The following is a 26,999-nucleotide window of genomic DNA, read 5'->3' on the forward strand; positions in this document are numbered from 1 at the left end:
CCACCAGAATCCCCAATTTTCCCAGACCCTTCTCACCTTCCCTGCTGCCACCACCTGTGTCCCAATGTAGGATGCCCCACTGACCTGCTCACCCCTGATCTTCTTGATGTATCTCTGCCTCCACTCAGCCACTGAAGTCTGTGGCTTTTCTCCACTCCTTTTATTTCTTCTTGGAGCAAAATATATCCTTTTTGTGCTGTGCATGGACCCAAATACCCACATATGTCCAAAACTAACTGTTTTGTGCCCAGAACATTTTGGAGGTCCTTAATCCCAACACATCCGCGACATCTGAGAACACAGAGAATTTTTGGGCATCTGTCAGGGTTCAGTCCAAAGCTTCTATATCAAGGAAGAGGCAGAGATAACCCTGGAAATGTAAAAGCATCTCCAAAGCAAATGTAATAATAAATAAAAATAAAGTAAAAAAACATGCTTCATAAAATTAGTTTATTTTTAAGTATCCTCTAAGGCAGTGTTGTCCAAACTTGGCCACTTTAAGATGAGTGGACTTCAACTCCCAGAATTCCCCATGCTGGCTGGGGAATTCTGGGAGTTGAAGTCCACTCATCTTAAAGTGGCCAAGTTTGGACAACACTGCTCTAAGGAAAAGTGCTTGGGGAGCCTTCATTACCTCACACAGCACATTAAGAAGTCCATGAAACCACCATTCATAATCATGCTGTTCTATAAGATAATAATAAATCTTTCCTTGGATAAGAGAGGAGACACTAGGATCTCATGAGGGATGAACCAAAAAAGATGGTATTTTGATTCCAGCTATTCTTATCCTCATTTTGCAAGCATCAGCCTTTCTTTTTCCTTCTCTTGTGGCCACAGGACAGACTTGGTAGCCATGCTTGCATCTTACAATCACAAAATAAACTATCTAAACCCCAGAAGCTACATGTGTTCAAGGAGAAGAATGCCCGACTGAAGGATCCAGGTGCCTGGAACCAAGTTTAGTGCTTCTATCCCAAAGCAGGTGGGGGAGGGGAACTAACCAACTTGGATGAAAGGTCCTGTTCTTTTATCATCTCCAAGAGAGTTCATGGCTAGATCAATAGATTATGTTTAAATGTATCCTGACTTAGCATAAGAAATAAATGGATCATTGCTGATTTTTGTTACTGTTTCTTAAATGTATATAAATGCCTATCCATTTTTCTGAACATGACATTTATGCTGCTTGCATTCAGTAATATCTTTATAAACTCTGTTTAATAAAATATATTTCACTGATTCTACTTTTAATGCTGGTGGCCATCTATTGGGCTTATGTTTTTATTTTATTTTTGGCTTAGTACAATTGTAGAAATAATGGAGCATTGGCTTCAGTTGATGCTAACTTGGGATCCACAGCAAAGAGGAGGTGGTATAGATCCAGACACGGGCAGTTACAGATGTTTTCAAGTAATGGAACAATTGTTGGGTCTGAAGGTAAGTGGCTAGATGATATACTTTGATCAAAAAGACTAATTAGGAACACAATCATTTTATAAGCTTTCATTTGTTTCTTTGAAATCTCAACAGACTCAATAACATCAGGACAAATTGCTCAAAGGAAGGAAAGGAAGGAAATTAATTAAACCATTTTCCCAGTATACTTTTATTTTTGAAATAACAGTAACATGGTTGGAAATTGGGGCAAGTGGGAGAGAGAAATCCCAGTTGCTACAAAGAAACACTGCTTTTTTTTCAATTTTATTTTGAACATCTTAAACCTATCTCCTAAATTCATAACTCATCTTCAAAAATAACTCTTTCAAAGTATTGAGTACTTTGACGTTTTGTTGTGGCTTTTTTTTTTCCAGATTGTTCACATCTTAAATATGACTTCTGCCAAAATCCTCTCTTATTCATTGCACCCAGAGGAAAGTCTTCATTCCTTGCAATCCCGAATTGAAGCTGACACTGGAATAAGCACAGGAAGCCAAGAGCTTCTCCTTGAGATGGGAAGCTGCTTAGATCCTCGGAAACCAGCCTCTCAGTGTGTCATTGATGGCGTAGTAAGATAGATTTATTTGTTTGTTTGTTTTTCAAATTTAATCACCGCCCATCTCACTCAAAGTTTTTCTTTTAAATTCTAATAAATGAGGTCTCTTATATGCACATCTTTGATTTGATCATTCATAGCAGTCAGGCAGATTATATGAATTTATGCCACATTGGAAACATTTTGCTGTCACCTATTTTATTTTCTGAAAGGCTTTTGATAAATGGCATTGGTAAGCTGCATCCTTTTCTTCATTTAAATTTCACATTGGCAAGACTATAAAAGACTGCAAAGTTTGATGCTTTAGAAGCACCAGCGTAATATGAAGAAGGATTAAGCATTACTGCAATTTAAACCTCTTGTGTGTTACACTATTATACTTGTGAAGTTGACAACTTTAGCCTGGAATGGAGGGGCTGTGTTCTTTCCTTTAAACTTAAGTAATGAATACTAATTTAGACTCGTGAGTTTGGAAATCCCCCAAATAAATAAAAGATAAACATATTAACAGTGGTCATCTCTCTCTGCCACTCTATTATCAGGAATTGGGGTTTAGTTTTGAATTCAAGGGGCAGAGTAATGCCTCCACAGTAGCTTCTGCCTCTAGCTGCAGTGAAGACAGGAGAAAGTACATGGCCCACTCGATTGACAAGCTGGATCCAGGTAGCTTCTCACAACTCTGCAGAGTTAGTCCATACACCAGCAGAGAGTCCAGGTTAGGAAAGTCTGATGACAGGGATACCATTTTGCTCTTCTTTCCCACACTGTCATCCCTTAGTAGCTGTTCCTCAACTACTGCAAAGGAAAAAGGGGAACAGTTCTGCCCATCTGCGCTGGGGCTAAATGCTGATGGGCATCTTTCGTTGGTCATTCCACATCACTGCTTCATCCTGTCCTTATGAGCATATTGTTTTTAAGTAACTAAAAACAGCACCTAGAAAACGTAAGCTATTCTATGTATGTAATATGATGTATCTTCATCATATTATTCAGGCACAGAACTTCGATTGTAAATCTTCACTTAGGATCCCAATTACATGTTCAGGATTCACAATTTGTTATGAAATAATAAGCAGTAAGAGCTTCTATTTGTCTTGCAAGGAAACCAGAAAACCCAGTATTGGAGGAGGAACAGCAGGCAGAAGTCCAGAGAGTTAACATTTGGGGAAAATGACAGGGAAAATTGAGGCTGGCCCCTGCTTCAGACCAGAGCTATGAAGGATAAGAAAAATCTCAGAGATTGTCCCTAAATAGGAGGGAAAGATCACAGAGAAGAAAGAGAAGGTACAGAGAATAGAAAGATCTTTGTCACCTTCTGCTCCCATCTCCAGCTATTTCCCCAAGAACAGTCAACCAGACACATTTGGAGATGGGAGCAGAAGGTGGCAAAGGTCTTTCTATTCTCTGTACCTTCCTTAGTGGATAGGAAAAGGTCTTCATCTTTCCCTTCTCTTTCTTCTCTGCGATCTTCCCCATGTACTTCTTTGTGCCCTTGCAGATAGGAGAGCTTCCCAGAGTTGTTAAGGCAGGAGTGCACGGACTTCAGATTTGTGAGCTCTGCCACAATGATTTCAGAATAAAGTTTTATTGCACAATTGCCCTTACTTACTGAATTTGACCAGAGTTATTTTTGTTTGTTTGGCTAACCCTCATGTCTTTGTAGTTTCTCTTATTTTTCTTTCCTCAAAAAATTGCTAAGGAAGAAAAGATGGAATAACTGTATTGAATGTTTCATTTGTTTGTGTTGGGGGCTGTTGTTTGAACTTGTCATTCAAGCTAAACTGTTCAGAAAGCAGATGCTATATTACTTTTGTGTTCTAGGACAGAACAGACTGGATCTCGCAGAGATCCTCTTCTTGTTAGCTCAGACTTTCTTCATTTTGGCAGAATAAGTTAGTGTTCCCAAGGGAGAAGGCATTTTATGAATGCTAGTGAAAGAACCAGAAATCAGAAATGCTTGCTAATTATTTAAATAAATCTCCTAGGTCAGAGCTACCTTCTTCTAATTCCTTTCTTAAGATTTGTAAAATAGATTATTCAGTTTAAATTATTCCAGAATTTTTCACTCTGCATGTGTGTGTATATATGTGTAACATGTATATGTCTGTGTGTGTGTGTGTGTATTCACAATATATATCTATATATGAGTGTTTATTCATTGATTCATATATGTTATTAGTAGTTATCTCAATTATTGGTACTCTTCCAAGGTTTGCATGGAAATGTTTTGATTCTATAATTTCTCTTCTTTACCAGAAAGGCTGGGATAGCTATATGGTGTATTTATTTGATAAAAGCAAAACTGTATATGAAGGCCCTTTCGCTTCTAGGAGTCTTTCTGACTGTGTAAATTATATTGGTGAGTATGCTGCAGTTTAATAATAGCTATTAGTTATTCTAAGTAGGGCTAAATTTTTGGAGAGGTTCATCTGTAGAAAAAATACTCTGCAATCGCTTTTGAGGCCTTATTAGAACTTTATAGTGAAAAAAACAAATGCCAGCACTGGATCAATCAGAACAGAGGGCAAGCTTCTGCCCCTGCCCTTTCCACTGTCTTCTTATTTTGAATCTAAACAATTACGTGCAGATTGTCAGCATGTTGCAAAAAGTTGTCTCGTTCAGCTTGGTAATATGCAGGGATTGTGCAGCTTCGGTTCATTCAGAAATGCTCTGAAATACATAATTTGGCCAAGGGGCCTAAACTTTGCAACACAAGCGTGTCGCGTGGACCGTCTATGGAGTGAGGAATAAGGGAATACCCAGGTCTAGTTTCAGCTGGAGGTGCCCATCCTACAGTTGGTGTCCTCTTCCTTCTGAGTGAATGCTGTGATTTCCGGGACTGTGGGAACTATACAGAGCCAGCTCAGCCAAATGTAAGAGCAATAACCTGAGCACTTCCTCTCTCCTTCCGAAGAGATTTTTGCCTGGAGGATCCAAGCAAAACTCTTCCCATTCAGTTCTCTTCTCGTTGCTCTATCAGCTGTAGCCCCGGTAACATTTTCTTCGGAGAAGGGAGGTCCAAAGAGAAAGGCCACAATTCTCTGTGCTGTTTACCCAAACTAGTTTCAGGGTAAGAAGAAGTCCATCCAAATAGCGGGTCAAGGAGCTTTTAGAACAATATAAGTTTCTTCCTGCATTATTTTATTTGATGTGAATGGACTTGTGTTAGCTTTCCTAATTTTTATAATTCATCATTTAATTTAAAGGTATGATTTTCTTAATGCTTTAAGAAACATCAGTGTTAGGCATTGCACTTGTTTTGAAAAGAAAAGGATGCATTAAGCAATGATAGCCTGACCAACACAAAGGAAATTGCTTTTTATAACTTCCGGTTCTTAATATATGTAATAAGGATGGCTGTTTTTCCCTTTTTTCTCTCACTCAGTAAAAGACAGCAAAATTCAGCTCCCCATTTTTCAGCTTCGAAAGATCTGGGCTGAAGCTGTGCACTACGTCATTGGCCTGAAGGAAGACTATAGCCGGCTGTTCCAGGGCCAGAGAGCTGCTATGTAAGTCCCAGGTACCCCTAAGAATGGTCAACGGTGGAAAGAACTTGCATATAAGAGGGCTGCAAGATCAGCTCAGCAGCCCTTCTGGTCCTTCCCGTGTTCCCCCTTCCGGTGCTAGCCAGGGGCATCCACTGGGGGGTCCAGAATGTCAAGAGGGCAGGGCTTCGCTTGTGCTTTTGACCTGCCCTCTTGACCCTGCTGATAACAGACGATACAATCGGTTTTGATTTCAGCAGAGCATTTGAGAAGGCACCCATGACGTTTTGATTAACATGCTAGTTGCATGGCATGATGTTTAGGTGGACACATGCAAAGAGTGCTCCTTATTATTTCCTCATCAAACTGGAATGAGACATCAATTGGTGTATAATCCTGACCCCTCTATTCTTCAGTATTTTTATTTAGCCCTTGAATGAAGAGGTGCAGTGTATGGTTCCCAGATGTGCAGAGGACACCAATGGGATGGCTAAAATTTCAGGGCAGTAGATGATCAGGGGACTAGTACCTCTGGGCACACATTTTAGGATGATTCAGGAAACAGAACAGGAACAGATGTAGTGAAGGGGAGTGAAAGATGCTAGAAAAAAGACAGCACAAAGCATCTTATTTTCTCACCTTTCCCCAATGTGACTGCCTGTCAGCAGAGATGTTTAGCAGAACTAAACTGATGCATAAGACTGTAAAAGGTCCATAATATACATCAGTCAACTGGAGACCAGAATAATGGCATGCAGCCATTATGCAACTGTATAAACAGAGACAACCAAAGAGTTGTGAATTTTTCCATTTAGTGTCTCCACTAGGTAGAATGGCAGACCCAGATAAGTCTATCCCCATACATACATTGGAAACATGATTACAGGACTTCTAATATCACCCAGAGCATCAGGGGGACATGCACTCGCTCATCTTCCAATGTGGTATATGTCATCATCTATCAATAGTACACTGGACAAATTAGCAATGTTCTATACAACATTCCATACAATGCTAAGTATAACACTATAAAGAAACCTTTGAATAATCAATTCAATCCTCCAGGACGCTCTCTCAGACCTCAAGGTGGCCAGAGAATTCCCTGGGAAAAGATATAGTACAAAAGCGAACCCATATTATTTCCTTTCTTCCAAGTAAATGGGAGTTAACCCACTTCCCTTTTGCTATCTCCACATAGCAGACTGGAAAAAAACTTTTGTGGTTAGTATGGATATTCCAGTTTAGCCCTGGAGAAATGAAGGATTGAAATTGTAAACATGGTTGAATATTCAAAGAGATGTTTTCTTACAGTTAGGGTGAAGCATTAACCCAGGGAAAAGCTAGGCCTAGATGTAGTTATGACAAAGTTTAACCAAAACTAACCTATAGGCATGTTTATTATTACTACATTGTAAATATTCTTTTATGAATATATACAGTGAAGAAGAAAATGGATCCATTTAGTAAAATGCACAGGGGACATTAAATATATTTCAAATTATGTTTAAACTGTGGTTGTTGTAATGATTGAGCAACAAACAGCCAATAGAACAAATGACCAAGTCTGTAATCAACAGTGTATGTGTAGATATGACAGAAATTAATCTTAACTTCTCTTTGTCTCAATTTCTAGGTTAAGTCTTCTTAGGTACAATACCAATTTAACCAAAATGAAAAACAATATGATATCAGCATCCCAGCAATTGAAAGCAAAACTGAAATTCTTTCAGCAAAGTATCCACCTTGACTTGGAAAGATACAGCGACCAAATGACATATGGAATCTGTAAGTATTTGGGGCAGCAATAGCCCCAAACTACCCAAGTGCTACATATTTTTATTAACTTGTGGGAATGCTACCCGCACAAGGTCACTCCCAGCTTACACACAGCCTCCCATGGATGGTTGTAATGCATATTATCAGGATCAGACAAAATCTTACTAACTGAAACTGTTTTTCAGTCCGTTCATCTTCTTAAGAGTCCAAATGCTATGAGCTCCCTAAAATCCAGAAATCCAAAACCTTGTTTTCTACCTCTTTCTTGTCTGAAATGTACAAAATGTGTTAAAATAGCAAGGATGCTCAAGGGGATGAAGGAAGCCAGGCCAAAAAACAGCATAATTCTGGTGCACATTGAAGATAAGATGTTGAATGTGGAGCGTTTATTGCCCGTTTCCAAAATCCATCAGTATTACTCTTTCTGTTTTGAAGTAATGTTTGTTTCGAAATAAGTGTTGCTCATTTTCAGAGAATATTGCTTCTTTAAATTAACTGCAGTATATTTCTTTAAGCCTCAGAGAAGATGTTAAAAGCTTGGAAAGACATGGAAGAAAAGGCCTTGCAATGTGAAGAGGTATGGAAGTGCCCCATTATCAAAACCAGAATGCAGTGCTGTAAACCTACGGCTTTTATTGTCGTCATCATCATCAAATATTGTATTTTTAATTCTGAGATAGTATCGCATCCATGTATAGAGAAAAGATAGGAAACTAATCAAAATTAAATAATTAAATTAAATTACAATTAAACTAAACAATAGGAAAGTGATCAAAAACTTCCCATTATCAAAAGCAGAATGCACTGCTTTAAACCCACATTATTATTATTATTATTATTATTATTATTATTATTATTATTATTTCTTCTTCTTCTTCTTCTTCTTCTTCTTCTTCTTCTTCTTCTTCTTCTTCTTCTTCTTCTTCCTCCTCCTCCTCCTCCTCCTCCTCCTCCTCCTCCATTTCTTCTCCCTGCTCTTCCTCCTCCTCCTCCTCACAACTTGTGTTTTTAATTCCAAGATAGCACCTCATGTATAGAGAAAGAATGTGAAGCTAATTAAAATTAAGCACTTCCTTCTTTGTTCTACATTTCATTATCACTGATTTGAGACTGTCCTCAAAAACTATACTAAACTCTTGCCATTCAAGATGGAGACGTAACTCTCCCATCATTGTCCCCCTGAGAAAAACTGGTATTTGGAGGCATGTTGCCCATCACTGAGAGGTAACCTTGAGTCCATGATGAAGACCTTCTGTTTTTCCAAGGTCTCTTAAATTGAGAATATTCTAATCTTCCACATTTTTACTGTTTATTATTCAAGATATAGGGCATCTAGACCCACCTGCTGCTTGGTGCGGAAGCCACTAGAGCACTTCTGATCCAGCCTCAATTAAAAGCTCTCTAGTAAAGGAGACCTCATGTGGCAGCCTGTTCCACTGGCTCAGAGTTTGTACAGTCAGGAAGTTCCTTCTCACGTGTAGCCTGAACCTCCTTCCTTGTAACATTAAGCTTGGTTCTCCCTCTGGGGCAACAAGTCTTGACTTTTTTGATAACCCCACTACTGACATCCCTGCACAAGAGTGTACCAGCTTCTCATGATTTCACAGCTAACCAGTTTGATGGACACTTCTTCTCCACATTATGTGCACCCCATCTTTTCTTTCATTCGTCTGCCTCTCGGTATTCAGGTAGTAAGTCATCAGCACATAAGTGGAGAATAATTTAGCATATAACATTTATGATCAGTAATGCATATACAGTGCAAATCCTTTTATTCACTCCGATGGGAAGAGTAATCCAGTTAGGTGATCATTCAACGGGGAAAAAAAATTCCAAGTCCAAAGTTATTTTCAGTCTGTCATATAGAGAATATTATTTCTCCTTTGCAGGTTGCGGATATCGGCTCCCTAGATGAGCAGATCATGGCATTGCACACTGAAATTGTAGAACTGCAGAGAAGCCTCCACGTACGACGTCAAGGCGATATAATGGAAAATCTGTAAGAAAATAAACTTTTCTCATTATGCAACTCACATAACAGTAGTAGGGTTTATTATTATTAATTAACCTCTACTAATCATTTAATAGAGCTATAGCTAATAAACCTTGGATGTGCCCAAAAATGTTATAAATAAATGTACTTACCAACAAGCAGCTAAAGACCTAAAATTTTTATGTCTTGATTTGGCCATTCAGAGTCTTCTCTGATCAGGGACATTCACAAACACTGCCCCGGCAACCCGGTGCCTCTGATTCTTATATCATGTTGCCCGTGTTCTCTGTTTGGCTCATGGAGTGAGTGGCTGAGATCCAGCAGCAGGAAGATTGGGAGGAAGAGGGCTGGGGTAGGGAGAGATGTGAAAATGGCCATCGCGGACATGAATTGAAAGGCTGAAGGTGAGGAGGATCTCCCTCTCCCTTCTTAATCAATGCCTATATTGAAAAAAGGATACCGTATTTATAGTTATAACATGGTTCTGGAATTAAATGTGGAACATTATGCCCATATATTCCTTATTTGGTGAGTTGCAATACTGAAATCCACCATGGTTCTATAAGTGGTCCACCATGTTGGACTGAGTGAAAAGCTGAAAGTTTGGCTGTGTCAGGTGCGCTACACATTTAGAAACAAAACCTCATTCAACCTTAAGAGGATCACTTTCATGGTTTTGCTGCCTCTCTTGCTGTAAAATTGTTCCTGGGCAGAACTATAAATATTTTGCTTGCCACGGCCTTTATTTACTGCCTTTAAGATCTACCAGGTTAAAAATCCCACAGTTTTATTGAATGTAAACACTTTCAGGCTCCCACTCTTACCAAAAGCAAAAGTTAAGAGTTTGTTATGTTTGCATTTCTAAATCTTATGAACTCCTAACCCTTGACTACTAAAGGGGAACTGAGGAGGAAATTGTGTTTACAGCTGCAGCATCTCTCCACAGGGAACAGCGAGCTATAGAACTCTACAAGCAGCTGAAATCAAGGCCTCCAGGTATGGCATTGGAAGAGGTGTTGGTCTTAAGTAGGAAGTTTGCAAAGGCAGGCAGGTGCCTAAATAGCTGTGTTAAGATTTGGTTTAACTCTTAAAAACAAAACTGAACAGCCAAATCATCTGTGCAACTTATTCATTTTGCATCTTTTTCATTGGTTTTCTAAGCTTATTTGGTCATTACTAGCTGTTCCCACTTTGAGGGTGAAAATTTAGAATATACAGGCTGTTCCTACACTGATGCTATTATCCCACGTCTAGTCAGATACTTCACCATTCCTTTAAATGGTGTTTTAGCAGTTTTCGGAGCATTCTGGGTTGGGGAAATATTAAAAGATGCAATACTGAAAGCCTCATTTGATGGCAGCAAAACTTTATAGCTATCCTGCCATGACCAGGATTTCTGATCAGATATATCAGCTACTGAACTGTTAAAAAAAATATTCTTGTTCTTGATGCTAATTTAAAGTTTATGTGGCTTTTTTTAACGTCATCCTTTGAGTTAACATCTGACTGCCAATGCTTTTTTATGTGGAGTAATGTTTGATCTCTCTCTTTCAGATCATTCATACAGTGACAGCACAGAGATGGTGAAGATAATTGTCCAGACAGTCCAGAGTCAGGACTGGGTCCTCAAGGAACTCTTCAGGCATCTTAGGTAAAAATGCATGCACACCTTTGATCCACCACTGCACTTTTTTTTTCATTCCTATTCAGTGCCCAGGTAGCAGAATGATCATGATCCAAGGAATGTCGTTAGGTCAGTGTGGAGTTTCATATGTGGTGCCTGCCCTCTATCAATTTACTTAATCTTTTGCTCTCGTTTTTTAAAAAAATAAATACTAAAAATGTGGAACTAATTATTCCAAATGTATTTCTAGTCAATCCAAGCTTGTTCATAGTTTCAAAACATACTTCCTTAAATTGATCTGATGTTGTGAAAGAAGCAAACATCCTGTGTACCCTTAGGAACGGGCTGTCTCTAAGACCCCAGTGGACAGTCCAGAGGCCAAAATCAGCTCCAGGGAATGGAGGATGTCAAGGCTTGAAGGCAGCCCTAACATGTCCTCTCAGAGAAACTGGTATAAGAAGTGTTATCCTTGCTATATTTTCCCAATTTTGATTGCCAAAATGGATAATTCATTTTTTAAATCATTGTTGGAAATGAAATGAGCAGATTGAATCATTTTTTCCCATTTGGTGGCAATGCCATAAAACTCACTATTCTGGGAAATCATTCAACCCACCATATTCTTATTGCACTTCACTGAACCACATATCCCTCCCCCCTCAAGGTATACTGAAGTAGAGCTATATATGAAAACTGCTGTGAGGGTATTACATGCCTCTTAATGGAAAGGACAGCTGAGCAATTCAATGGAAGAACAGCTAACCAAGCTGTGGGAACGTGCTTCAATGTCCCAAAAAACTTCCTATCTTAAAAACAAGTCTGGCACAGATTCAACTCAAACAGGAACCAAGTTTGGATTTGTTTAAGCACAGAGTCTGTATTTCAAACTTACGAGATACATAAATCAGAAAATATTTTAGTAATATAGACTGAATTTAAAAGTGTTGAATACAGGAAAAAAACAAACAAGCACTAAAACATGTGCCACTACAGTCATGACATTCCAAAACGCTTTTTTTTTTTTACACATACTGAATTTCTCTTCAATAGAATGGCAATAAATGTTACAATTTCTGGGAAGGAAACAGAGCCTGAGAAAGCGTTCTACCGAAAAGGTATCTGAGCACTGAGCAGAACATTTGTGCGAAAACAATGACAAAAGGAGGGGATTGAAGGAAGATAGCTAGAAAAATGGCTGTATCTGTTCCCTGGCTATTATAGAGGCCACAACGTCCCTAAAAATAGCATTGAGTATGTCCTTTATTTGTTCTGGATAACCTAGTACTAGTGTTGAGGGAAAAGATCAATGCCTGTCCTCTAAGTATCTCTTTTCTTTTTGAATCATAGCAAATTGTTGGGCTGTAAACAGAAGATAATTGACTTGCTTCCAAAGATTGAAATGGCTCTGAACAGCATCAAGGAGGCTGACAATTCAGTGATGCAAATGCAAGGGAAAAGGCAGAGAGAAATCTGGCATTTGCTGAAAATTGCTTGCGTAAGGATTTGGATTCCAGTTAGAGAAGCAATATTGCAATGTTTATGAATATTTAATACAGTCTATCAAGGTTACATTATAAATAAGTGTTGTATTTGTGTATCAGTTTGCTGACAATGCTAACTTGTAAATGGAATTTGTTTCAAATACTAGCCTATACTTGTGTCCGATTGCCAAGTGGAGAGACATGTACAGTATGTCTGTTTCCAGGGTGAGAAATTGCCAGAAATATTCAGCCAACTTTCTCCCCAGTCACATGTAGAAGTCAGAGGTTCATTGTACATCATCTAGAAAAGCTGAGTACAGATTTGGACATTGCAGGACATGAGAGGATGAAGCACTCTTAAGACCCTATTTTATACAAAATGGGGAAAAATGTTTAGGCACAAAACGACAGGTTTGAAAGTTTGGGTTCCACTGATTCTGATGACATTCCAGTGTCACCAGCCGCACCCCTGTTGCAGATTCGACCCCTATGCGGAAAAGACATTGCCCCAGGTCACCTCTGCACCGTACGGTAAATATCAATCATGAATGGATGTGCCCTGTCCTAGATTGCCTCTTTTCCCATAACCGTTTAAGGCTGAAGTTGGTAATTATGGGATAGTCACACGTTGGCACCATACTGGCCATGTTCGTAGGACATAGCTGACCCAGCAGTCTTTAATCCCAGTCAGTTCATTCAGCTCTGAATGCCAACAGTGCCCAGCCAAGTGTATTTTATGCATTTTTTCATTCTCATGTGGCCAGGAGGGGGAAATGGAACACAGCTAATCCTGCTGATGGAGGAAGAGTTACTTAACTCCCTGGATGCTACTGTCTACCACCGAGAGTTTAATTAACGCCAAATTATTCCAGAGCTGGGTCGGCTGGCCCAGTTTTCTATTCGCACAACAAACTACTATCGTCATGACCCATTTACCGCATCATGCGATCAGAGCCATCGAGAGTAAAAACAGTAGCCTCGCAGGATGCAGATACTGTGCTAAAAGTGTGCATTTCTATTCTAACCCTTCTGCTTTTCTTTTTCCTTGTAGACTCAAAGTTCTGCTCGATCTGCCAGTTCCAGTGTAGACGGTACTGTTCCATCTTCCGTGCCTGCTTGGTTCTCCCAAACCGCGTCAGCAAATGTGCTTCAGCCCCTTCCTTTTGTGGAAGCTTCTAGAAATGCGTAAGATAAGGGGAATGTGGCTCTTTCTTCCTATTTGAAATCATTCCTCACAGTTGGTAATTTACGCTCCTGTCAGGAAATGCAATACTTCATTAAACAAACAGACAAACAAAAGAGCTATAACAGCATAATGAGGATGGTAACTAAAACATACAAATATAATATCTTTCATTTTTTACAATATTAAAAAACCATATGCTCTGAATGAACAGTTAGTAGAATAAATAATACCTATATGATATGAAATTAAAATGTAAAGGAAAAAAGAAAAGAATGCTTGAAAATAGGCAAAACAACTCCATGATTTTAGGCAAAACAGCTTGTTTGTACTGAAGAAATATGTCTCCACATTAGGAAAGGTTAAGTTAAGCTTGACACCTGGTGATTTCCGGATATCTTTATGTCGTTTCCTTGGCAACAATATGGAGATGTCTCTTCTCCCAAAATTGCGATTGCCTTCTCCTGGGATATGTTCTCAACCTCTCAATCCACCTCTTAAACCAGGGGTTTCTGGGGGACCTTCCCTCAAAGCACAAACCAGCTTGTTCATCCAAGTTATTAATTGCTGCCGCCTTGCTGTAGAGATGTCCATACGTTAGGGTGGCTGTAAAAGAATGTCAAATCTTCTTTCAATTAGATTACACTTAAAATCGTGCAGAATATTATGAATCCAAGAACATAATTGGTTCCAAAAAGGTTCCAAAGTTTGATTTTATCCCCTCAGTTCTATATAAATGTTGGAAACCACTGTGTATTCTGTTTTTTAATGGTGTTAATTTGCTAATCTAAGAATAAGTATTAAAGTCTGGCTTTTTTTCACCTCACATTCCTTCTTCAGCAATGAACAAGTGAATCTGCTAATTAATTTGCAACACCTCTTGCAGGCTTAGAATTGCTACTTTCATACTTCTCCCTGCCCCCCCCCGCCCCCCCCATCCCCAGGTCTCTGTAAGGGTACCTTTTGCAGACAGTGAGTCTTCTGTAATATAAACTTTTCTATTATCATCTTAATAACATTTTCCTCTGCTAAGAAGAGAACATTTTACATTGCCATGAATTCAATTTTCACAAAAACAAAAAAGAAATCTAGTGGCACCTTAAAAACCTACTATTGTCTAAGCTTTAGCAGGTGAGCAAACCTTTTTGGTAAAAGACAAAATCAAATAATGTTGCATGATGTTCTGTGCAGTAGGGAGCCAGGGAGATGACCTTGGAGAAGGAATCCAGAGTCTGTTAGGGGAACATCCGGTGCAGAAGATACATGTGCTAAGTCCAGAGCGGGGGGAGACTATTGCAGAGAGACTCGGACAAGCACTCCCCTCAACTCCCAGAGCCCAGAGTCACTTTATGTGAGATGGGTGGCTATATAAATACAATAAACAAACAAACTCAAGGAAGTATAAGAGGGAGGGAAGGAAAGACATGGGGAGACTTGCACGATTGACGTTAGCCCTTCGAGGTAGGCCAGATTGGGCAACTGACTCCATAGGATGACTAGAACGATACTTTATTGAGATGGGCTTTAATAACAGAGTCTGCCCTTGCTTGTCTTCCCCTTATTTGTTGTGCAATTCTGTGGCAACTTAAAACATTTAAGGGCAAGCAGACCTGTTTGTAACATCCATCTCGATGAAAGCATCTGATCGTATAATTCATATCACAAACCATCTTTTCATCCATCCTCCAAAAAGAAACAGACCTGAAATGGTGATGACCAAGGAGTGGAAAACTCCTGATTTTAATACTCATATTTAAATAGTTTTCTTTATTATTAGGAGTAGCTGGAATAGAAGCAGCCAACTTTGTTTTTTTCTTGACAGATTGCCTTTTGCACACTTGCTAGAAGAAAATCTAAGCTATCTTGACAGTTTTAGCGCTGTTATACAAGAGGCAAGACACGACCAGAGTAGCAGCATGATGGTGAGTTGACACCGATACTTGTAATAAACAATTCATTTATTAAGAAGAAAAGACAGTTTGGAAAATGGGTAATTCTCTAATTCAGCAAGAGAAACTCATCTACTTCAGAAGGAAAGGAAAATGTCCAAATACTTAGCATAAGTGTTTCTTTTGGGGGGGAAACGTTTAAATTGGGGTGAATTTTCAGCAGGTTTTTTTTTCTGTTTCATCCTGTTAACTAAGGGTAGGGTGAGGAGAAAGATAATTCATGTTTTCTTCCACATACGCTGCTTGGTACACCACCACTGACCTCGTGTGAACTGTAACCCACAGGATTCTCCGCTAGTTTGCTCAAGACAGGTGCTCTGAAGGAAGTTTGGAAGGTCAAAAAGAAACACACCACCTCCCTGGGATGCAGTGAACGGGATGATCAGTCCCATCCTGCGAGTAAAGGGAGTGATGAAAAGGAATCTTCCAGTTCCTGGTCCTTTTAGTAATAAGGCCAGCGGCTCTCAATCTCTGCCGCTTGTTCTGTTTTTGGGATTTGGCTATTTTTTCCTACAATTCCCACACACTTCATTCAAAATTTCAGCATCAGAATTCAAAATCTCAAGCCAGCAAGCGGGTGGGGGTGGGGGGGACTTAAATGTCCTCCATGCATTTCCTGTGAATCTGTTATAAATTGCCATTCCCCTTGTCAATTAATCCAGATTACCATTGACCTTGCCAGTTGAAGGCCACTGTGGAGTGACTCTGCTAATTCTTGTACACATGGTTGATTTAATTATCCAAATAGTCTTGTTCAGGGGCTATGAGGGTTTTTCTCCTGTTGCCATAATTGACTACTGTGCTAGCCAAAAGGAATCCCAAATTTTTCCACCAAATTGCAATAGTCCTGCTACCGAAGAAAACACATGGGTTTTCCAACCAGCAAAAACAGTAATATTTAGTACAATCTCTCAAAAGCATTTACTTGAGAGAAAACATTTGGAGCTTGCAATTTGGAGTTTGCAAAAATATTTGGAGCTTGCAGACTAACTTGTGGGAAAGCCACAATTTCTCTTTGTTTGGGGTGCAGGTATTTTAGATGAGTTCTGTGCAAGGGAACTGCCATGCAGTTACCAGAGTAAAGAAAAAAACAGAGATAGCTCCTCAATTGTTACTTTGGCTTTTTGCCCACTTCGTATTTATTACTTCATAACAGTACTGAGAGCGCTTCAGGTTATTGCCCTTTCTTTTACAGAGTCTTGACTGGAGTTGGCTGAATTAGAGCATCCAGGTGTGGCACATCCATATTTGCAAAAATGGGCCTTTGACCTAAAGTACCATGTTCCCTTTATTTAAAGAAGGACCCAGACCGAAGTTCTTGCATTTTTATCCAGTTCTGCAGTTTGGGAAAAGTGCCTCTGCTTCTCACTCTAAAGCACCACAGAATGCCTTCAGTCAGAGGATACAGAGCGCACGCTGTATGGCCCAAAAGGTCCTGTTGTAGTACAGCATCAGAGGGTTGGAAGAGACCTTGGAGATCTTCTGGTCCGACCCCCAAAAATTTATGGAAATCTGCTAAGGCAGAAATAATGAAAGATGTAAAATAAATTATCCGTTATATAGTTTATTATGTGCTTTGTGAATTGTTCTCTTTTCTCTGCTCCACACAGAAATTATTCATAGTTTACTTCTAATTAACAACATTAGGGATATTTTTGTAATATATTAAACGTTGGTTTATTTTTTGTTTTTACTTTGAAAATGTCTGATATCGGACCTCAACTTAAAATATCAGAAATAAAATAATCTCAGTGTACAAGAGATCTGCTTGAGGTTTTTATGTTTTGGTTCGAATGTTAGAATTAGAAGGAGGAGTTTCAAACCATCTGCGATTAAAGAGTAATAGCTTAATAAACTAAAGAGCTTTCTTAATATTGAGAGTAATTTTGCAAAACTCTGCCCTGTTGACTTTATGGGTAGTAAGAATGTTGAGCACTCATCTCACCAAATATGATCCTGAGGTCTTAAGATTCATGTTAGGGGAATTAATGGTCACCATTACACACAATATATGATGGCATATTTCTGTTTTTATTTTTAGTTTAGATTTAACTCTGTTTTATGCTTGGTTGATGTAGACAACCAGGAACTATTTTCTGACTCCATGGTATACAAATACAATCAAGCAAGCAATGAAAATTTGAACTCTGATTGATAAGTCTAACCGAACAGTGAAGAAAATCATTTCCCTGATCTAGGTGGCAATTAGTCAATGATTTTTCTTCAGAAGAAATCAAAGTGGCTAACAGAGAAATCAGTAGGCACCACAATTTTAAAACCAGAAACAGGAATGTCCACAGGGGGGTGTCAAAAGTCAAGATGGTGGCTGCGACCAAGTGATCAAAGCCCCACCCCCTTTTTACATGTGTTGCATGCAGTGCACGTAAAAAGGGCGGAGCTTTGTGCAGTCCTGGCTGCCATTTTGACTTTTTTGACATCGGTAACCAGAAAACAGCACAGTTGGAAATAACAGAAATGGTAAAATACAAAGAAACAGCCAAACTGCATGAAAACAAGCAGGAAAAAAAATTAAAATCCCATTGTGATATGATGATGAACACAAACCAATAGTTTGCATATTCTTCTCTCTCTCTTTCTTTCCTCTTTCTGTATAGTAAATGAAAATGCCCCAGTTCTTCAATATCTGCTACAGTTAAACTGGAGGTAGCTGAAGCAGTATTCAGATCTCAAGTTATTAAACATTCTGAAAGAGAAAATCTGCATCTTAAAATAATAGCCAGTACAGATCAAGCTACAACAAAGTCATATGCCAACTGCCCCTGACAGTAGTTTGGTGGCTCCATTTATAGGCAGCTCCATATAAACACTTGAAGATGATTTTGGGTAGAAATTATTTGAAGATAAATGACCGTGGTCAGGTCTTCTCCAGAAAAGTTACAGAGCTATTCTAATCAAATCAGGTCAGGAAGGACCAGGTATATTTCCAGTAAGTGTGCCAGTGGCTGCCAACCTTGCTTTGCAAGACCATGGCATGATAGCTATAGCCAGAAATCACCAACACCCTGAAACTGGCTCCCCAATGATTCTGAGCCCCAAGTACACAACAGCTACAGAGGAACATCAACAGAGGAACCCAAGCCCCAATCAACTAAGACTACCCTGTCAGATCTGGGTCCCCGCTCCACGTAGTCACTATCCGCACAGGAGTCCATTGACCTAGTCCAGTCCTGGGGCAGAGTAGAAACGGTCTCATCAAACCACTCACTTTTCAAGAGGCAAACCCAAACTCCTTGAAAAGGGATTAAATAATTAGGTTGGTCACAGAGCAAATGAAATGAGAAAGGTCTCTACCATACCTGCCAAGTGCCTGGACAGGAAATGGTTAGTGCTTGCATTCACAGATTCTGAAGAGGTGGGAGGTGGAGGAAGACACAGAATATGGGGCTACAACTGAGAAAAGCCTTTTGATGGGTCATCCATTTCCATAACAGCAGCTTTGCTGAGCTCCTGACTCAGCCCCTGCCCCCCCACACACAATAACTTGACAGATCAGCTTCTGCAGGGGTTCTCCAGCTGACTTCAAAGCAGTTCCTCATAATCCTCTGAATGCATTGCCATGACAACAGAGCTTGCCCCTAGACCTTTGATTCCAGGATGACATGGAATAGTTCTCTACCATCATTTTGCTCCTGCCAAGACTGAAATGCACTTCACCAGACATGCCAGCTGGTCTAACTTGTAGTAGCTGATAACTGCTTTGGGGATATAGGTGTTTAATCTGTGCTACTCCTGGTGGCCTTGGTGTGGCTTAAAGACATGGAATAAAATTATTCTTCCACACTTTTTTTGCAGTTGTGCATATTTATCAGAGATTGTTCCTTACCTATCAACGCCATTTGGGGTCATTTGGGACACAACATACACACTTCACATGGAATGGGAGCATAGATTTGGTGCTCCATCCAGAAAACTATCTTTCAGTCGATGCTACCATCCTCCACAAGTGTCCATGGTTTCCCCTTGCTAGAAGCACTAGACAATAGAGGGATGCCCAGGCAAGTGAGTGGCTGCTGGAAGTAGCCCCGAGATGTTAGCCTTGCGAGATAGTCCAGCCAAGAAGCACACCCAGAAGTACTAGCTCTGACATTATTATGAGGTTACATTAACAGAATCTTGCAAGTCTGAAAGTACACTTCTCCCCTGTTGCCTTTACAGCTCAAGAAACTAGGGAGGGTTCCTTCTAAGACATTTGCCACAACCCCATTCCTTCTGTATGCCTTTGAACTGTGGTGCTGGAGAAGACTCTTGAGAGTCCCCTGGAGTGCTAGGAGGTCAAACCAATCAATCTTAAAGGAAATCAACCCTGATTTCTCATTGGAAGGATTGATAACGAAGCTCAAACTCAGATACTTTGGTCACCTAATGCGAAGAGAGGACTCTTTGGAAAAGACCCTGATGCTGGGAAAGATTGAAGGCAAAAGGAGAAGAGGACGGCAGAGGATGAGATGGTTAGATAGCACCACTGAAGCAATGAGCATGAAACTGAGCAAACTCAGGGAGGCAGTGAAGGACAGGAAGGCCTGGCGCGATATGGTTCATGGGGTCATGAAGAGCGGGACATGATTAACGATTGAACAACAACAACAACATTCCTTCTGTGGGCTAAGCTGCCACTATCCGACTGTTGCCCTGGCTATGGCTCTTCCCTCTGTCTCCCAAGTCATTCCCACTTACCATTACACCAGGGGAGAGCAAGAAGGACCTTGATTTCCCAGTTCTGCAAGTTCTGTGACATTCACTATGGCAGCCCCCAGTCACAATAGTGGGCCATGCTGAAGGCTCAACCTGAGGAATATCCCCAACCTTGTCCCTGTACAGGCATCCTTCTAAATTTCCCTTGACTTGCTGTTAATCCATCTGGGGCAGTTGTTAGAACAATAATGGTCCCACAAGATAAGCCTGGAGTCCATTTGCAGGACCCTTTCAGGTGGCTGCTGGGCTCCTCTGCCACCTAGAAGTATCCTTGGAGCATCTTGCAGGGCTGCTTAAAAGGCTACACCTGGAATTTTATTGGCAGACTGGTAGGATTCGCAGCCTGATGGGGTGAGATAGTGGCGTGGGAAGGTGACTGCCCTCCGTTCTGCTGGGTAGCATCCTTTTGGAGCACTTGGCCTGGAGGATGGGGAGGGGTTGGGGGTCATCTCCCTTTTTCCTGGGGCTGCCAGTCCTGACTGTGTATCCTGGATGCCAGGGGCGTGCTCTGAATTACTGGTGTGTTTCTGTACCTCCCCTTTCTATGACTATTGGGTTGCCTTATGACCCGATTTGGGATAGATTTCTTTTTTCTTTTTCTCTTCTTCAAGGTTTTGCCTTCCTTGCAAGGTGCATGCATTTTCCCATGAGCTACTTTTGAGATGCTGTCCCAACAGCCTGAATGTTGGGGGCAGAGGGAAAGAGTGGCGCTAGCAGGGATCATGGATACAAGCAGAGTAGGAAGAGGAGCTGGCTATTTAAAGGGAGAATAACAGGTAGTTGTAAGTCTGGGTGGAGTTTTTTTTGTTTTTCTCCATTTTTCTCTCTCCCCATACACCAACTAGCAATGGGGATGAGATTGGTGAGGTCATGATGCTTCAACAGTGCTGGTGCAAGGGTTATGGGATATCAGGGATTTTCCATCTCCAGCTATGTGTTCCACTAACATTCCAGAGTGCAGGACATGGAATAAGGGATTTAGGTTCCAGGAAAAGAGGTTCTCCTTGAATGTTAGAACATTCATCAGTGGAACCACTTTGGAAATTCATTAGTGGAACCAGAAAGGTGGTAGGCTCTCCTTCAGTGGATGACAAACCAAGGTTAGACATCCACCTGACACAGATGCTTTAGTCTGGATCCCTACATTAAACCAGGCCTAAATGGTGACCTAAATGGCCTCGCCCTAGCAGCTGAAGAGACTTTTGACAGTCAGGATTCTTATAGAACCCTCTTAGTTCAAATGTGATATATAGTGTTACATAGACATGAAAAGATAAACTATAGACAGATTGAAGGTGTTTAATGGTTTCTATATGAAGCTACCCTAGTAGTTTCCTTACTACTAAAATATTAGAAAGATTTGCTTCCCACTGCCTAACAGATTAATTTCTCTTTTTGCATTGTTTGTAGCTTGTCTTTTTGCATCGTCGGTGCATTATGGCATACAGCTGAGATAGAAGACGCAGGTCTCCAGATTCTTCAGGTGCACTGGAGCACAGTTTCTTCAATAGCTCCTTTATGCTGGTCAAGAGGTTGCTTATCTTGTCAAGCATGGAGTGACTTACTAGCTGGTCTGAGGTTCCATATTGCTGAAGAACCCAAAGCATGTCTGGATCTTTCAACTGCAAAAATCCATGAGAAAAAAGACAGTATTGACTACAGCCAAAATAACAGAGCTGAAGGATTGGGGCATGAATTGTATCATTATAACATTATTAAACCAATAATGTTAATCTCAGTGGTTCCTTTGCTCATCGTTCATATGTTTGGTTACATATAACAAACAAGCTACGCCTTACGTGCAAAAGAATAAATACATACTCCTTCTTTCCACCATCAGCATTACCTGCTAGCTAACTTGCTTATCTTTTGCAACTAGGTTTTTCACACTGACCAACCCTGCATTTTCAAAAGAACTTTCAAAAGTCAGTGAAAGAGGTAAAAATCCATTGCTGGGACATTTCCAAGGGCCACGTTAATTTTTAATAGTGAAATACAAAAAACTGCAACATACATAAGCAAACCCAAATAGTGGTTGTAAAGTGAAGAAAGAAAAGCTAAATATAATTATAGTGATTAAAATAAGTATGGCCAAAAAAAGAGAAGAAAACAAACTGACAGAAAAAGAGTCACATAATACGTACACATAACAAGATAGAATTGATTCAATTCTTCAACTGATCCCAGAATGTATCTTTTTGAAGAGCTTACTCTACAAACAATATCCCATAAATGAATCGAGGCCTTTTTCAATACCACTTTATGAAAGGCAGCCTCCTTCTGATATAAAGAAACATTCAAAAGTATTTCTTTCTATTTCCAATATGAAGGAAAGATCATTTTTCTCATGATTTTGCTCAGCTTTCTTCATAGGAGTGGTGACTGCCTCATCATATTATGAGACGGGTATCCCTACCCTCTTACTATGCAGACCAATATCTACCAACCTTTCCCACTTTCTAGATCTCCACTTCTAAGTAATATTTGATTTTAGCACATGATAAAGAAATTTTGCTCCTCAATCTTCCAACACAAGTCGTATACATGTGCCTGTGTACAAAAAAGGCCACCAGCACTTACTTTTAGCCGTGCACCAATGTTCAGTTGCAGACAATCATGGCACTTCGTAAATGTGAGGAAAATCTGATCTTGGGCTTTAATTTTAACCTGGATATAAGCATTTAGTTGAATACAGATGGGCTGGAAAGGAGGGGCATGAACATGGCTCCTGTTGTCCCACCAGTTCCAGTATTTCTCCCGGTTTCCATGCTTATCAAAGAAAGAGCCAGTGCAAAGGTCCAGGTTCAACCTATGGGAAAGAACAAAATTAAAACAAACTGAAGGTGTTTTTTGGATTTCTAGTAGGAGGATGTATGCATCAGCAAAACTTCTCAAGTCAGAATAACTTCAAACCTATTGTCCTTATATTCTTGAACATTTTCAGCCCTTTGTTGGTTTAATTGTTGGGTGGGCAAACCCTTAGGCTTCTTTTATGATGATACTCAAAGCTACAAAGTATCTACTCAAGGTACCTTATTCCTCTAGGGTATGCCTATTTCACTAGGTCCAAAAAGCTTATGTGTTATAATGTCAGTAGTCAAGAGACTTTCATTTGAATATTCACAAGGTCATCATTATCTTTCAGTGTAACCTATCTCAAAGAGTTGTTGTCAGAATGAGAACAAGAGAAGGATTTACATAACTAATTGTCTGTGCTGAGACACTTGTCCTTCAAATCTCATTACAGATAAATACTATTTTAAAAGTCACAATTATGTGAATCCATCTTCTCAGTTTCATTGTGCACATGATATATGTACCACCACCAAGGATCAAATGCTGATTCAGGCTTTTATTTAGTCAGTATGTCATCATTTATTGAGAGCCAGTCGAGTGTAGTGGTTAAGGCATCAGGCTAGAAAGTGGGAGAAGGTGAGTTCTAGTTCTGCCTAGGCACAAAGCCAGCTGGGGGACCTTGGGTCAGTCACTCTCTCTCTGCCCTAGGAAGGAGGCAATGGCAACCACTTCTGAAAAACCTTGCCAAGAAAACTGCAGGGACTTGTCCAGGCAGTCGCCAGGAGTCCACACACACACACACACACACACACACACATACACACAACATAATTTATTACTTACGTCTTCTATTAAAAGCTTTGAAAATATTTGAAAAGGTTGCAAGAAATGCTGTATTGATTTGCTAAAAAATTAGATCTGTGTGCTTTACATTTCAGAAACGTCCACAGAAGATTAAAAAAATCAATACTTTGGCCCCTCCCTGCATGATCAAAGCCTTGCTCCTTTTTAACATGCATTATATGCAAATGTAGGCAAATATAGCGATAATTACACATATTCTTTATGATTAGCATTACTAACAAGTAATCTGAATTCTGATTAAGATTTATAGTTCTGTAAACAGGTTTTTGCTTCCCTTTGGGCATTGGTCTACACCTGGCTCTTCCAGAATGTCTTTGGATATCGCTGGAGTGTGATCAGTGCCGAGTATGCAGACATCGTTATTGCATTGTGGTTCTTCTTTTTGTGTTGTTATTGCGTTGTACTGTTGTACACTGCTTAGAGCCCTTTGGAAAAGCAATTTATAAGTTAACGAATACCCAAGTCTGCTGCTTGTTTCATTTATTTCAGAAACAAAATCATCCAACATGCAATGTGCTAATGTGAAAAAGTAATCCTCCCACCCACCCCTTGCCCTTTGATTCAGTAGCTGGTTGTACCACCTTTAGTTCAGTGACTGCAGCCGTGGAGATCCATCTCGCCCATCATTGTTTAGCAACTCTGGCCTATTTCTCAATGGCAAACTGCTTCAGCTTAAGAACATCTGAGGGTATCCTAGCACAAGCTTCTCATTTCAGGTCACAAACCTGAGTGTGGGTCTGAGTTTTAATTTGCCATTCCAAAACACTGAATGGATTGTTTTTCATCCATTCTCTTGCAGACTTATGTTTAGGATAATTGTTTCAGGCGATGGACAGATGGTCTAATATTCTCCGTAGAACTCACTGATGGCAAGTCACTCATGTCCTAAGTCAGGAAAGCCTCCCCAAGCCATAACACTACATTTGATGCTTATCGTAGGATCTAGTGTTTGGTTGTTGCCGGACATAATAACCCTCACATTACCCAGAAAATTCCACTGTGACTCATCTGTCCACAGAGTATTCCTCCAGAAACCTAGAGTATCACCAGGTGCTTTTTAACTTGAGACGAACATCAACGTTCTTCTTAGTGAAGCATGGCTTTCACATTGCTACTATTCCATGAATCCCACTTTTCTCCAGTGCTTTTCTGATGGTGGATTCAACCAAGAGAAGCCTGCAGATTCCTAGATTGGCTCTAGGGTTCTTGGTGACTTCCGGAACAATTTTGATACAACGGCTATTCTTGGGAAGATTAATATTGTCCTAAATGTTCTCTATTTCAAGACTGTGTTCCCGAATATGAATTGGTGGACTCCAGAGCTTTAGAAATGTTTTTGTTACCTTCTCCAGACAGATAGGCACCAATTACTTTTTAATGAAGGTCTTCCAAAATTTCTCTTGAACGGTCATGACATACCCCTAGAGTCTGTATGATGAGAAGTTCACTGTGATGAGGGCAGCCAAAATTTGTGAGATGTACATAGGACAGGGCTGGCTCACATCAACCCTGATTGTTTAAGAAGTGTTCAGACAACTGGCCTTTGTTATCCCTATAATTTTACAGTGTGTGTGTGTGCATGTGTGTTACTTTTTCATGCTCGCATGTTGCACATTGGAAACTTTGTTTAGAAAATAAATGACACAAGCACCAAATGTTTGTGGAAGTAGTAGTATCTTCATTTTGATCGTTGACTAGTCATAAAATAACACTCGGTGATAACATTACAGATGTCCCATTGTGATAATAGTCTAGTCCATATATTATGAGAAATTATTAAGATTCAAGGGGTGTTGGGGGGGGTTGTTTGTTTTTTGTTTTGTTTTTGTGCCTTTGAGTCAGTGTTGACTTCTGGTGACTGGCTGGACAAGTCCCTGCAGTTTTCTTGGCAAGATTTCGGAAGTGGTTTGCCCTTGCCTGCTTCCTAGGGCTGAGAGAGAGGGACTGGCCCAGGGCCACCCAGCTGGCTTCATGCCAAGGTAGAACTCACAGTCTCCCAGTTCCTAGCCTGGTGCCTTAACCACTACACCAGACTGGCTCTGTCTGGATTTAAGTTACTAGTTACATACTATAACATCATGATATCAATACACTTGATTGTAAGATTAAGATGACAAAGACAAGAATGAGTGGAGCACAGCATAAATTTAGATAATGTGAATGTTAATATATAAAACAACGGAATAATATCTAAAAATAATTAAAAATAGGTAGCATGAAACAGAAAATCACTATCTCACTAAAATCTGTAAGTAAAACTATATTTAATATTCATATTATAAGAACCATAATACTATCGTGTAAAATAAAATGATACATAGAAAGATTGGCAATAATACTGAAAGGCTAGGATAATAAAAATAATCACTAGATTACAAATTTATGAACATAGTCTTCATCAGTCTGATGGCTCTATGTGTGTCGTTATTTATTTGTTTGTTTGTTTGTTGAATTTCTAAGCCACCTAATTCCAGAACGATTCTGGGAAGCTTCATAAAATTAAAAAATATCATTATATAGAAAAGACAATACTTGTTTGAGGGAACCACATAACTTTCTACCATATCACCCCCAATTTAAAAGACCTCCTCCAAATAGCCAAACCTAGGGCTGAGGAAAAAGCCATGTTTTTCTGGATCACCTGAAGGCAGGTAGTGAGGGAGCTATATGAATCTTGAGCCATGCAGCCATGCGTAATAAAATAAACACCTAGGCTATGTCATTAGTGTTATTCACCATCTGTAGGTAGAGCTTACACATAAAGTGACAACATAGAGGGAAGTAAGATTGTCTTGATCATCTAGGAAACAGTGTAAATAAAACTTATCAGAGCACTCTAGAAATTTGGGTGAGAGACAGGTAATCAGCAGAAGATGAATGTCCCTGCAAAACTGGCGCTAAAGATGCTTAGTGGATCATGGGCCATAGCTTCTCCGGCACTCATGCCACAGGATCAGTGCTGGGCTTCGAAAGGACTTTTTCTGTATTTTCCCCTCCAAAACTGCTGTGGGAACACATTGAAGCAAGTTGGATTTAGAGCTCTTCTAAATTTGGGGAATGACATTTGATACAAATAAGAATCTGGTTTAAAATCTAAAAATTGATTGTTTATGAATATACCCCTTTTAGATTCTAAAAT

The 26,999-nt window shown here is 39.8% G+C and overlaps 2 protein-coding genes across 2 annotated transcripts in view; one reads left to right on the forward strand and one right to left on the reverse strand.

Annotated features, from left to right (window-relative positions):
• The window catches only part of CHUK (component of inhibitor of nuclear factor kappa B kinase complex), a 32,576-nt gene extending 15,522 nt beyond the window's left edge, over positions 1-17,054 (forward strand). Inside the window, exons 9-21 of the mRNA XM_088139422.1 lie at positions 1,305-1,440; positions 1,815-2,009; positions 4,253-4,355; positions 5,382-5,505; positions 7,115-7,266; positions 7,773-7,834; positions 9,147-9,256; positions 10,197-10,246; positions 10,805-10,901; positions 12,222-12,369; positions 13,407-13,540; positions 15,361-15,460; positions 16,683-17,054. Coding sequence (XP_087995548.1) covers positions 1,305-1,440; positions 1,815-2,009; positions 4,253-4,355; positions 5,382-5,505; positions 7,115-7,266; positions 7,773-7,834; positions 9,147-9,256; positions 10,197-10,246; positions 10,805-10,901; positions 12,222-12,369; positions 13,407-13,540; positions 15,361-15,460; positions 16,683-16,709 — 1,438 coding nt within the window. The 3' untranslated portion in view covers positions 16,710-17,054. The remainder of the gene's footprint in view (positions 1-1,304; positions 1,441-1,814; positions 2,010-4,252; positions 4,356-5,381; positions 5,506-7,114; positions 7,267-7,772; positions 7,835-9,146; positions 9,257-10,196; positions 10,247-10,804; positions 10,902-12,221; positions 12,370-13,406; positions 13,541-15,360; positions 15,461-16,682) is intronic.
• A 2,795-nt stretch (positions 17,055-19,849) lies between these two features.
• Positions 19,850-26,999, reverse strand: part of LOC112540648 (uncharacterized) — a 28,937-nt gene continuing 21,787 nt past the window's right edge. The window contains exons 11-12 of the mRNA XM_088139503.1: positions 22,781-23,009; positions 19,850-21,822 (exon numbers count right to left, since the gene is read on the reverse strand). Of these exons, the coding sequence (XP_087995629.1) occupies positions 22,974-23,009 (36 nt within the window). The 3' untranslated portion in view covers positions 19,850-21,822; positions 22,781-22,973. The remainder of the gene's footprint in view (positions 21,823-22,780; positions 23,010-26,999) is intronic.

The sequence above is a fragment of the Python bivittatus genome, unplaced genomic scaffold (assembly GCF_059951505.1).
Source record: "Python bivittatus isolate LINGU-HERP-01145 unplaced genomic scaffold, Pbiv_v1 ctg000210_np1212, whole genome shotgun sequence".
Classification (NCBI taxonomy): Eukaryota; Metazoa; Chordata; class Lepidosauria; order Squamata; family Pythonidae; genus Python; species Python bivittatus.